This window comes from Zonotrichia leucophrys, chromosome 24 (assembly GCF_028769735.1).
Source record: "Zonotrichia leucophrys gambelii isolate GWCS_2022_RI chromosome 24, RI_Zleu_2.0, whole genome shotgun sequence".
Taxonomy (NCBI): domain Eukaryota; kingdom Metazoa; phylum Chordata; class Aves; order Passeriformes; family Passerellidae; genus Zonotrichia; species Zonotrichia leucophrys.
The window spans coordinates 3,613,929-3,627,411 of NC_088193.1; the positions used below are offsets into that span (position 1 = coordinate 3,613,929).

Sequence of the window (13,483 nt, forward strand, 5' to 3'; positions counted from 1 at the left end):
TGGCACGTCTCGGATGCTGTGACAATTTTTGGCGTTTCCCCGATTCTGTGACAATTTTTGGCGTTTCCCTGGTGCTGTGACAATTTTTGGCATTTCCCCGATGCTGTGACAATTTTTGGCGATTCCCTGGTGCTGTGACAATTTTTGGGATGTCCCCGATGCTGTGACAATTTTTGGCACGTCTCCGATTCTGTGACAATTTTTGGTGTTTCCCCGGTGCTGTGAGGATTTTTGGCACGTCTCGGGTGCTGTGAGGATTTTTGGCGATTCCTTGGTGCTGTGACAATTTTTGCAATTCCCTGGTGCTGTGACAATTTTTGGCACGTCTCCGATTCTGTGAGGATTTTTGGCGATTCCCTGGTGCTGTGAGGATTTTTGGCATTTCCCGATGCTGTGCCAATTTTTGGCGATTCCCTGGTGCTGTGACAATTTTTGGCACGTCTCGGATGCTGTGACGATTTTTGGCGATTCCTTGGTGCTGTGACAATTTTTGGCACGTCTCCGATTCTGTGACGATTTTTGGCGATTCCCTGATGCTGTGACAATTTTTGGCACGTCTCGGATGCTGTGAGGATTTTTGGCGATTCCCTGGTGCTGTGAGGATTTTTGGGATGTCCCCGATGCTGTGACAATTTGGGATGTCCCCGATGCTGTGACAGTTCGGGAATGTCCCCGGTGCTGTGACAATTTGGGATGTCCCCGGTGCTGTGAGGATTTTTGGGATGTCCCCGGTGCTGTGACAGCTCGGGAATGTCCCCGGTGCTGTGACAATTTTTGGGATGTCCCCGGTGCTGTGACAGCTCGGGAGTGTCCCCGGTGCTGTGACAATTTGGGATGTCCCCGGTGCTGTGACAATTTTTGGGATGTCCCCGATGCTGTGACAATTTGGGATGTCCCCGGTGCTGTGACAGCTCGGGAATGTCCCCGGTGCTGTGACAGCTCGGGAGTGTCCCCGGTGCTGTGCGAGGGGCAGGGGATGCTCCGGGGATGCTCACACGGTTTGGAAGGCGCGGCTCTGCGCGGGCACCATCCCTGGCACCGCCACCTTCACCAGCTGGTTGTAATCGGCTTTTTTGGGCTCCTCTTTCCTGTCCGGCTGCCTCTGGCCGTACTGGGGCGGCGTCAGGTGCGGGGTGGCCTCGGTGGACAAAGTCCGCTGGCTGCGGGAGGCACTGTTGGCGGTGGAGCGGGTGGAGGAGGAGCCCGAGCGGGAGCTGCGGGAGCCCGAGGAGGAGGAGCTGGGCTTGACCAGATGGGCCTTGGGTGCCTCGGCGTCTTCCCTGCGAGGGAACGGCGCACAAAGGGTTAAACAGCGCGGGGATGGTGCGGGAAACGCTGGGGGTTGGTGTGGGAACGGCCGCGAGTGGGGGGAGTTCTTTTGTCTCTTCTTTCCCCACTTTCCTCCCTTCTTTTTCCTCTTCTTTCTCCCCTTTTCCCCTTCTCTTTCATCTTCTCCCCTTTCTTTTTCCTCTTCTTCCTCCCAGAACGGGAAGAAGAGGGGAAAGAAGGGGGAAAGAAGAGGAAAATGAAAGGAGAAAACACAGAAGAAAGAAGAGGGAAAAGAAGGCGGAAGAAGAGGAAAAAGAAGGGAGAAAAGAGGGAAAAAAGGGAAAGAGGGAAAAGAGGAAAGAGAGAAAAAAAGTGGAGGGAAAGAGGGGAAAAGCAAGGAGGAAAAAAAGGGAAGAAGAGGAAAAGAAGTGGAGGGTAAGAAGGGAGAAAAGGGGGAAAAAGGAGAAGAAAGAGGAAAAAGTGAAGGGGAAAGGAGAAGAGGGAAAAAAGGAGAAAGAAGGGAAAAAGGAGAAAGAAAGAAAAAATGGAGGAAAGGAGAAAAGGGGAAAGAAGGGAAAAAGAAGGGGAAAAGAGGGGAGAAAGTGAAGGAAAGGAGGGAGAGGGAAGAGGAGAAAAGGGGAAAGGAGAAGAAAGAGGGAAAAGAAGGGGAAGAAGAGGAAGAAAGGGAAAAGGAAGAAAAGAAAGGAAAGACGGGAAAGGAGGGAAAGAAGGGGAAGAGGAGAAAAGGGAGGAAGAAAGGAGAAGAAGAGGAAAAGAAGGGGGATGAAAGTGAGAAGAGGAGAAAGAGAGAAACAAGGGGAGAAGGAGAAAAGAAGGGAAGTAAGAAGGGAAAGGAGGGAGAAAAGAGGGAAAGGAGGGAGAAAGAAGAAGAAAAAGGAGAGGGAAAGCAGAGGAAAAAGAAAGAGAAAATAAGAGGAAAAAGAAGGGAGAAAGAAATAAAAGGGGGAAAAAGGAAGAAAGAAAATGAAAAAGAAGTGAGAAAGAAGAAGAAAAAGAAGGGAAGAAGAGGGGGAAAGAAAGGAAAGAAAAAAAAGAAAGAAGGAAATAAAACCACCCCCATACCCTCTCAGAACCACAACAGACAAGCAGTTTTAACACCATGAAATAATATGCAAATTCCTCAAAACACTGACATCACAAATGTGAGAGAAATCAGTTGGTGCTCATTTGCTCAGGGAAAGAAAGGAGGAATTAATTTAATATCGATGGATTAAACTCCCCATTGCCCCACGGAGTGTTGGTAAATGAATTTGGGATAAACCCAGGCGGCTCTGGGAGAGCAAACAGCGCAGGCGGAGCTGCGAGCTCTGAAATCCGCAGCCGGAATGACAAATGGAACCGGTTCTCAGCGGAGATTGCCTTCTGGAAAAAGGGGGAAAAAGAGGAAAAAGAGGAAAAAGAAAGGGGAAAGCAGAGGAGAAAGAAGAGGAGGGTAAGAAGGGGGAAAGAAGATGAAAAAGGGAGGAAAAAAGGGGGAAAGAAAAGGAAAAAGAAGGGAGAAAAAATGGGGAAAGAAGAGGAAAAAGAAGGGGGAAAGAAGGGAGAAAAGTGGGGGGAAAGGGGAGAAGGAAGAGGAAAAAGAAGGGGGAAAAGAGGAAAAGAAGGGGAGAGTAAGAAGGAGGAAAGAAGAGAAAAAAGGGGAAAGAAAGGGAGAAAAAATGGGAAAAAGAGGGAAAAAAAGGGGGGAAAGGAGAGGAAAAGAAGAAGAGGGTAAGAAGGGGAAAGAAGATGAAAAAAGGGGAAAAAGGGGAAAGAAAAGGAAAGAAGAAGGGAGAAAAAATGGGGGAAAGAGGAGGAAAAAATGGGCGAAAGAGAGGAAAAAGGGGGAGGAAAAGGAGAAGGGAGAGGATAAGAAGGGGAAAGAGGGGAGAAAAGTGGAGGAAAGAAAGGAGAAAGGAGAGGAAAAGGAAGGGGGAAGAAGAGGAAGAAGAAAGGGAGAGTAAGAGGGAGGAAAGAAGGGAGAAAAGGGGAAAGAAGGAGAAAAAGGAAGAAGAAAAAGAAGGGGAAGAAGATGAAAAAAGTGGATGGTAAGAAGGGGGAAATCAGGAGAAAAGTGGAGAAAAGAAGAGGAAAAAGGAAGAGGAAATATGAGGGGAAAAGATAACAAGGAAGGAAGTAGGGGAGAAAGAAGAGGAAAAAGAAGGGGGGAAGCAGAGGAGAAAGAAGGGGAGGGTAAGAAGGGGGAAAAAGGGAGAAAGAAGAGGAAAAATAAAGGGGAGGGTAAGAAGGGGGAAATAGGGAGAAAAGTGGGGGAAAGAAGGAGGAAAGAAAAGGGAAAAGAAGGGGGAAGAAGATGAAAAAGAAGGGAGAAAAGTGGGGGAAAGAAGGGAGAAAGAAGAGGAAAACCAAGGAAGAAATACAAGGAAAAAAGAGGATAGGAAAGGAAAGAGTGAAAACAGAAGGGGAGGGCTTTGCTGGAAACAGGTAGGAGAAATACTGGAAAGGATGAGTTGCATTAGAAGAGGATAGAGAGTGGGGGAGGTAAGCAAGGGAGAGGAAAGCAGGGAAAGAAGTGGAAGAAACGGGGAAAAGATGTTAAAGGTAGAGAGGGCTAAGGAAGTGAGGTAATGAGAGGAAAAAGAGGGAGAAATGAAAAAAAGGGGAGGGAAGAAGGGAGGAGAAATGGGGGAAAGAAAGGGGAAAAAGAGGAAAAAAAAGGGGGAAAAAAGAGGAGAAAGAAGGAGAGGATAAGGGGAAAGAAGGGATAAAAACAGGGGGGAAAGGGGAGAAAGAAGATGGGAAAAATAGGGGAGGTAAGAAGGGAGAAAAGTGGGGAAAGAAAAGGAAAAAGAAGGGAGAGGGAAAAGAAAGGGAGGGTATAAGGGGGAAAGGAGAGGAAAAAGAAGGGGGAAAGAAGGGAGAAAAGCAAGAAAAAGAAGGGGGAAGGAAGAGGAAAAAGAAGGGGGAAGGAAGCGGAAAAAGAAAGGGGAAGAAGAGGAAAAAGACCGGGGAAGAAGATGAACAAGAATGGGAGGGTAAGAAGGGAAAAGAAGGGAGGAAGAAGAGGAAAAAGAAGGGGGAGAAGATGAAAAAGAAGGGCAGGGTAAGAAGGGAAAGAAGGGAGGAAAGTGGCAGAAAGAAAGGGGAAAAGAGGAAAAAGAAGGGGAAAACCAGAGGAGAAAGAAGGAGAGGGTATAAGGGGGAAAGAAGGGATAAAAACAGGGGGGGAAAGGGAGAAAGAAGATGAAAAATAAGGGGAGGGTAAGAAGGGAGAAAAGTGGGGAAAGAAAAGGAAAAAGAAGGGAGAGAAGAGGAAAAAGAAAGGGAGGGTAAGAAGGGGGAAATAGGGAGAAAAGTGGGGTAAAGAAAGAAGAAAGAAGAGGAAAAAGAAGAGGGAGAAGATTAAAAAGAAGGGGAGGGTAAGAAGGGGGAAAGAAGAGGAAAAAGAAGGGGGAAAGAAGGGAGAAAAGCAAGAAAAAGAAGGGGGAAGGAAGAGGAAAAAGAAAGGGGAAGAAGAGGAAAAAGACGGGGGAAGAAGATGAACAAGAATGGGAGGGTAAGAAGGGGAAAGAAGGGAGGAAGAAGAGGAAAACGAAGGAGATGAAGAAGCTGAGAGGGATCAGCAGCTGAGGGGATTACGGAGCTCCTGAGGTGTCACTCGAGGCCAGGAGGCCGCGCAGAGACCCAAAGATGGATCAGGGCTTTGTCCCTTGGAGGCAGCAGCAGCAGCTCAGAATCATTCCTGGAAATGGATTTTCCAGCTCTGTCCTTCCTGAGCGGTTCAGGCTGGCGTGGCTGGAGCCCAGGCTGGGCTTAGGGAGCTCAGGGGAACAGGAGTCGGCGTTCCCGGTGTTCCTGCTCCCCTCCGTGCTCACCCTGAGCTAAATCCGGGGAACAGCTGTTCCAAAGGCTCAGAGAGGGCTCAGCGAGTGGGGCTGAACTGAGGGATAAACAGGAGCTGGAAAGGAAAGGGAAAAGGGGGAAAGAAGGAAGGAAGAAGGGGGAAAAAAGAGGGAAAGAAGGGAGGGAGAAAAGAAGGGAGGAAGAAGGGGGAAAGAAGGGAGGAAAGAATGGAGAAAATGGGGAAAAAAGGTGGGGAAAAAAGGGGGAAAGAAGAGAAGAGGGGAAAAAAGGAGAAAAGGGGGAAAAGAAGAAGAGAGGGAAAAAGGGGAAGAGGAGGAAGAAGGAAAAGAAGAGAAAATGGGGAAAAAAGGGGAAAAAAGGAGAAAGAAGGAAGGAAGAAGAGGGAAAAAAGGGGAAAAAAGGAAGGAAAAATGGGGAAAAAAGGAAGGGGGAAAAATGGGGAGAAAAGGGGAAAGAAGGGGAGGAAAAGAAGGGGGAAAATGGGGAAAAAGGTGGGGAAAAAAGGAAATGAAAGGGGAAAGGGGAAAGAAGGGAGGAAAGAATGGAGAAAATGGGGAAAAAAGGTGGGGAAAAGAAGGAAGGAAGAAGAGGAAAAAAGGGGGAAAAAAGTGAGGAAGAAGGAAGGAAAGAATGGGGAAAAGAAGGGGAAAATGGGGGAAGGAAGGGGAAAAGAAGGAAGGAAGGAGAAGAAGAAGGAAAAAATGGGGAAAAGAAGGGGAAAATGGGGGAAAAAAGGTGGGGAAAGAAAGGGGAAAGAAGGGAAGAAGAGGTGGAAAGAAGGAAGAAAAAACAAAGAAAGAAGGTGGATAGAGGAGAAAAGAAGGGGAAAGAGGGAAAAGAAGAGGAAAAGGGGGGAAAGAAGGGGGGAAAGAAGGGAGAAAAGAAGGTGGAAAGAAGGAAAAGGCAGAAAGAAAGTGGGAAGAGGGGTAAAGAGGAGAAGAAGCGAGGGAAGAAGAGGAGAAAGAAAGAAAAAAAGAAATAGAAAATAAAGAAGGAAAGGAAACCACCTCCAAACCCTCTCAAAACCACAACGGACAAGCAGCTTCAAATTAACAGCAGAAAAGAACATGCAAATGCTTCAAAATACCGAAATTACAAATGTGAGAGAAAACGGTTGGTTGAGGTCTGTGCTAATTTGCCGGGCGAGAGGAGGGGCGGCTTTAATCTGATTTTCTGGGAAGTCTTCACAGAGATTCTCACCGCCCTGAAATTTGTCAGCGACGTTTCACAGCCACTCAAAAACCTTTTTAGAGCAACCTCCGAGGACTTGAACCTACTTAGAGCGAGTTGAACCCGCGGGGAGGGAGTGTGGGAGGCGGGATGAAGCAACCAACAGGCGTTACCTGATTTCATTGGGCGCCTCCTCTTCCTCGTATCGCTTCTTTTCTTTCCTGCGGAGGGTCAGCCTCACCACGAGGAAGAGGAGGGAGAGCCCCACCGCCACCCCGCACACCGCCCCGGCGATCATGCTGATGTTTTGTGCATCTGTTGTCCAAAAAAAAAACCAAAAAAACCCCAAATTTATCTCTTAGCCCTTGGTGGTGTGGTGAGTTTTTAGTCCCAGCGTTGGGAATAACTCAGGAGTTTATTTTTGAGGCGTGTCTCCACACAGAGGTTGAACCAGTTTAGTTGAACCAGTTTATCTGGAGCGAGGCTGTCGCCTCTGCAAAGGTGAAACCACCACGATGCTGTGCCTTCAGCTGTGGGGCAGAGTCGGAATAAGGAGGGAAAATCCCCTTTTGAGAGTGTAAAAGTACAGAAAATACAAAAAAATATAAAGACAGGGCACAAAAATTAAATACAAAAAAATACAAAGACAGGGCAGCAAAAATTAAACACACCTCTGCCGTGTGGAGCACAGCGCCCAAGGCAGAGGAGTGTTTAATTTCTTAATGTTTGCCCATGAGGATTTGTTTCCCCCCTTCAACTCCTTTGAATGATTCCAGCCCTATTCTGAAATAAGGAGGAAAAATCTCCTTCTAAGAGTAAAAATACAGAAAATACAAAGACAGGGCAGCCCCTGTGTGAAACACAGCACCAGGCAGCACCCAAGGCAGAGGAGTGTTTAATCTCTCAGTGTTTCCCCATGAGGATTTTGTTCCCCCCTTCAGCTCCCCTTGAATGATTCCAGCCCTATTCTGAAATAAGGAGGAAAAATCCCCTTCTAAGAATGTGAAAATACAGAAAATACAGAGACAGGGCAGCCCCTGTGTGAAACACAGCACCAGGCAGCACCCAAGGCAGAGGAGTGTTTAATCTCTTAGAATTTCCCCATGAGGATTTTGTTCCTCCCTTCAACTCCCCTTGAATGATTGCAGCCCTATTCTGAAATAAGGAGGAAAAATCTCCTTCTAAGAATGTAAAAATACAGAAAATACAAAAAATACAAAGACAGGGCAGCCCCTGTATGAAACAGCACCAGGCAGCACCCAAGGCAGAGGAATGTTTAATTTCTTAATGTTTCCCCATGAGGATTTTGTTCCCCCCTTCAATTCTTATTGAATGATTACAGCCATAATCTGAAATTGGAGTTAAAATGAGGAGGAAAAATCTCCTTCTAAGAGTAAAAATGCATAAAATACAAAGACAGGGCAGCCCCTGTGTGAAACAGAGCAACAGGCAGCACCCAAGGCAGAGGAGTGTTTAATCTCTTAATGTCTTCATGAGGATTTTGTTCCTCCCTTCAACTCCTCTTGAATGATTACAACACTATTCTGAAATTGGAGTCAAATAAAGAGGAAAAATCCCCTTCTAAGAGTGTAAAAATGCAGAAAATACAAAGACAGGACAGTCCCCATGTGGAGCACAGCACAGCAGAGGAGTTTTTAATCTCTCAGTGTTTCCCCATGAGGATTTTGTCCCCCCCCGAATGATTGCAGCCCTGTTCTGAAATGAATTATTCACAGTGGAGGAGAGGTGCCCTGGCTGGGGCAGGCAGAGCAGGAAAGGAAACCATCCTGGCAGGGCCTTTTTCATCCAAACCGGCCGAGGGATGAGGGAGCATCTCCCGTGGGTGATGGGCCCTCTGCTGATGGTTCCTGACAACCTTTTTGGATAAAAATGGTCAGGCTGGGCTCAGCTCAAGCTCAGAGGTTTTTCCTTGAGCTCAGTCCCTCAGGAGGGTTTAGCAAAGCCAAGTGAGGTTTTCAACCAGTTCAGTTCAATTGCCAGAAAAGCTGCCTGGACGCTTTTACTCCACATGCCTGAGGCAAACCGGTTTTCCCTATTCCATATTCCGGTTATTTCAGGCTTGGCCAGGCAGAAAAATTCCAAAGCTGTGGGATCTGCAGGAGGAGACTTTGTTGGAGCCTTATCTCAGCAGGCCCAGCCTGGGGAGCTGCTGAGCTCCATTGTTTGGCCCGGGGTGATGAACTCCACCCTTTTCCTGGAATGCAGATGTCAGGGACACCCTGGAGGGGCTCCTCAGGACATTTCGGCCTCTGCTGTTCTAAACCTGATTAAATTATGTTAAATTATGTCAAAAGGTACTTTTTGTCCTGCAAATTATCCTGCATTGACTTCCTCATGTTGGGACCCCTCCCCATGACAGGGACCACCGACCCATTTCATGGAACAAACTGCACATGCTTAATGGCTTTGGAACTAATTACCATGCTTAATAGATTTTGAACTAATTACCATATGGAGCAGGGAATGGGATGTACCAAAGTGATGAATATACATTTGTATTTTGGGTATTCAATACTTGTATAGATAAAGGACTCTGTAAATTGTGGTGTGTATTTGGGAGCTATCCCACAATAAACACACACTTTGTAACTTTAAACTGTTAAAGAATTTTTGGATATTGGCACTAGATTAATATCCATATTGGGAATGGGATGTACCAAAGTCATGAATATGCGTTTGTATTTTGGGTATTCAATACTTGTATAGATAAAAGGGCTCTGTAATCACCTGTAAATTGTGGTGTATATTTGGGAGCTATCCCACAATAAACACACACTTTGTAACTCTAAACTTTTAGTTAGAGAGTTTTTGGATATTGGTACTGGATCAATATCCATATTGGGAATGGGATGTACCAAAGTTATGAATATGCATTTGTGTTTTGGGTATTCAATACTTGTATAGATAAAGGGCTCTGTAAATTGTGGTGTGTATTTGGGAGCTATCCCACAATAAACAAACACTTTCTAACTTTAAACTGTTAGAGAGTTTTTGGATATTGGTACTTGATCAATATCCATATTGGGAATGGGATGTACCAAAATTATGAACATGTATTTGTATTTTGGGTATTCAGTGTACAGATAAAACGGCTCAGTAAATTGCAGTGTGTATTTGGGAGCTATCCCACAATAAACACACACTTTCTAACTTTAAACTTTTAGTTAGAGAGTTTTTGGATATTGATACTAGGTCAATGTCCATATTTGGAATGGGATGTACCTAAGTGATGAATATGCATTTGTATTTTGGGTATTCCGTATTTCTATAGATAAAAGGGCTCTGTAATCACCTGTAAATTGTGGTGTGTGTTTGGGAGCTATCCCACAATAAACACACACTTTCTAACTCTAAACTGTTAGAGAGTTTTTGGATATTGGTACTCCATCAATATCCATGTTGGGAGTGGGATGTACCAAAGTTATGAATATTTGTATTTTGGGTATTCAATACTTGTATAGATAAAGGACTCTGTAAATTGTGGTGTGTATTTGGGAGCCATCCCACAATAAACACACACTTTGTAACTTTAAACTTTTAGTTAGAGAGTTTTTGGATATTGATACTAGGTCAATGTCCATATTGGGAATGGGATTTACCAAAGTCATGAACATGCATTTGTATTTTGGGTATTCAATACCTGTATAGATAAAAGGACTCTGTAATCACCTGTAAATTGTGATGTGTATTTGGGAGTTATCCTGCAATAAACATTCACTTTCTACCTTTAAACTCTTCGAGAGTTTTTGGCTATTGGTACCAGATCAATATCCATATTGGGAATGGGATGTACCAAAGTTATGAATATGTATTTATATTTTGGGTATTCAATACTTGTACAGATAAAAGGGCTCTGTAAATTGCAGTGTGCATTTGGGAGCTATCGCACAACAAACACACACCTCCTAACTCTAAACTGTTCGAGCGTTTCTGTCCATCCCAGCTGTATATCAGCACTAGATCAATACCCCTATTTTTGATAAATCGCTCCCGTGTCCCTTTTCTGTCCAGCAGGGTGTGTGTGGGGGTGTCCCTGCCCGGGGCGGTACTTACGCTGCACCGTCACCTGCAGCGCGCAGCTCTCCTGCCCCGCCTCGTTGGTGGCCACGCACTGGTAGAGCCCCGTGCTCATCTGGGTCAGGTTCTTCAGCAGCACCTGCCCGGGGTTCGAGATGTCTGGGGGGGAAACAGCACCGGGGTTAATCAAATGGAGGGAGGAACAAATTGATCTGTGGGGTGAAATCAGCTCCAGAACAATTCCAGGGGGAAGGGAAGGGAAGGGAAGGGAAGGGAAGGGAAGGGAAGGGAAGGGAAGGGAAGGGAAGGGAAGGGAAGGGAAGGGAAGGGAAGGGAAGGGAAGGGAAGGGAAGGGAAGGGAAGGGAAGGGAAGGGAAGGGAAGGGAAGGGAAGGAAGGGAAGGGAAGGGAAGGGAAGGGAAGGGAAGGGAAGGGAAGGGAAGGGAAGGGAAGGGAAGGGAAGGGAAGGGAAGGGAAGGGAAGGGAAGGGAAGGGAAGGGAAGGGAAGGGAAGGGAAGGGAAGGGAAGGGAAGGGAAGGGAAGGGAAGGGAAGGGAAAAAAAAAGGAAGGAAGGAAGGAAGGAAGGAAGGAAGGAAGGAAGGAAGGAAGGAAGGAAGGAAGGAAGGAAGGAAGGAAGGAAGGAAGGAAGGAAGGAAGGAAGGAAGGAAGGAGGAAATAAGGGGAAAACAAGAAAGAAAGAACGGAGAAAGAAAAGGGAAAGAAGGGAGGAAAGAAAGGAGAAATAAGGGAGAAAGGAAAGGGAAAGAAGGGAGAAATAAGGGGGAAAGAAAGGAGAAAGGAGAGGGAAAGAAGGAAGTAAAAAGAAAGAAGGAGAAAAGAAGGAAGAAAGAAAGGAGGGAGGAACTACGGAAAAAAGAAGGAGGAAAGAAAGAGGAAAGAAGGGAGAAATAATGGAAAAAGAAAGGAGAAAGAAGGGGAAAAGCAGGAGGAGCGGTGTGGCAGCCCCGAGGCACAGCCGCAGCAGTGCTGGAGCATCCCCCCCGCGTTCCCCGAGCCCGAGCCAAGCCCGGCCCGCACTCACTGACTCTGGAGCTGGGCGGCAGCGGCTCGGCTCTCTCGTCCTCCTCGCTGAGGCGCTGCCAGCGGTACGAGATGGGGGCCGTGCCCGAGGCCGAGCGGCACTGCAGCGACAGCTCCTTCCCCTCCAGCAGCTCCCCCTCCAGCCAGCACTTGGGCTTGGAGGGCTTCTCTGCAGGGAGAACACAGGTCATGGCATCGCAGCAGAGTCTGCTCGCTGGAAACCCAGTCTTGAGGTGTCTATGGCTAGGCAGAAACCTGAAAATGTGATCAGGTGGGAACCTTGATAATGTCATGGTGGAGCCATTGTGCATGAGCTGATCCTTATGAAACTGTTTTAGAGTTCAGTACTTAGTTCAGTACTATCACACCTCAGACCAGTTCTTTAGGCTCTTCCTGTGGCCAAAAACACAAAGGCAGATTTAAAGCTGAGCTCTAAAACCCAGTCTTGAGGTGTCTATGGCTAGGCAGAAACCTGAAAATGTGATCAGGTGGGAACCTTGATAATGTCATGGTGGAGCCATTGTGCATGAGCTGATCTTAGGAATTTTTTGAGAGTTCAGTGCTTATCACAGTTTGGTACTATCACACCAACCTCTAGTCCCTTAGGGTATTCCTGTGGCCGAAAAATGCACAGGCAGATATAAAGCTGAGCAATAAAACCCAATCTTGAGATGTCCTTGAGCTAGGCAAGAACCTTCTAGAGACCTAATCAGGTGGGAACCTTGATAATTTCATGGTGGAGCCATTGTGCATGAGCTGATCCTTATGAAACTGTGTTAGAGTTCAGTACTATCACACCTCAGACCAGTTCTTTAGGCTCTTCCTGTGGCCAAAAACACAAAGGCAGATTTAAAGCTGAGCTCTAGAACCCAGTGTTGAGGTGTCTTTGTGCTAGGCAGAAACCTGAAAATGTGATCAGGTGGGAACCTTGATAATGTCATGGTGGAGCCATTGTGCATGAGATGATCTTAGGGATTTTTTGAGAGTTCAGTGCTTATCACAGTTTGGTACTATCACACCAACCTCAAGTTCCTTAGGCTCTTCCTGTGGCCGAAAAATGCAAAGGAAGATTTAAAGTTGAGCGCTAAAACCCGATCTTGAGGTGTCTGTGCTAGGCAGGAACCTACTAGAGATGCAATCAGATGGGAACCTTGATAATTTCATGATGGAACCATTGTGCATGAGCTGATCCTTATGAATTTGTTTTAGGGTTCAGTGCTATCACACCAGCCTCAGACCAGTCCTTTAGGCTCTTCCTGTGACCAGAACCACAAATGCAGATTTAAAGTTGGGCACTAAAACCTGATCTTGAGGCGTCTGTGCTAGGCAGAAACCTACTAGAGAGGTAATCAGATGGTAATCTTGATATTTTCATGATGGAGCCATTGTGCATGAGATGATCTTAGGAATTTTTTGAGGTATCACACTTCAGTACCATCACACCAACCTCAAATTCCTTAGGCTCTTCCTGTGACCAAAAAATGCGAAGGAAGATTTAAAGCTGGGCACTAAATCTTGAGATATCTTTGTGTATTTCTACCTTGCTGAAACCAATCTCTCCCCAGGAATTGAGTCTGGATTTCTTTTTTTTTTCCCTTTGGGAGCACAAGGAGCTGTCCTTACCCACGACCTTGAGGGTGATGAGAGCCAGCAAATGCTAGGGAGAAACCTACTAGAGATGTAATCAGATGGGAACCTTGATAATTTCATGATGGAACCATTGTGCATGAGCTGATCCTTATGAATTTGTTTTAGAGTTCAGTACTATCACACCAGCCTTAGACCAGTTCTTTAGGCTCTTCCTGTGGCCAAAAAATGCAAAGGAAGATTTAAAATTGAGCACTAAAACCCAGTCTTGAGTTGTCTATGCTAGGCAAAAACCTACTAGAGAGGTAATCAGATGGTAATCTTGATATTTTCATGATGGAGCCATTGTGCATGAGATGATCTTAGGAATTTTTTGAGGTATCACACTTCAGTACCATCACACCAACCTCAAATTCCTTAGGCTCTTCCTGTGACCAAAAAATGCGAAGGAAGATTTAAAGTTGGGCACTGAAACCCAACCTTGAGGTGTCTCTGTGTATTTCTACCCTGCTGAAACCAATCTCTCCCCAGGAACCGAGTCTGGATTTCTTTTT

The 13,483-nt window shown here is 46.2% G+C and overlaps 1 protein-coding gene across 1 annotated transcript in view; it reads right to left on the bottom strand.

Moving 5' to 3' along the window:
- Positions 1–663: 663 nt before the first annotated feature.
- Positions 664–13,483, bottom strand: part of CLMP (CXADR like membrane protein) — an 86,559-nt gene continuing 73,739 nt past the window's right edge. Inside the window, 4 exon segments of the mRNA XM_064732112.1 lie at positions 664–1,280; positions 6,438–6,579; positions 10,339–10,461; positions 11,344–11,511. Of these exon segments, the coding sequence (XP_064588182.1) occupies positions 992–1,280; positions 6,438–6,579; positions 10,339–10,461; positions 11,344–11,511 (722 nt within the window). The 3' untranslated portion in view covers positions 664–991.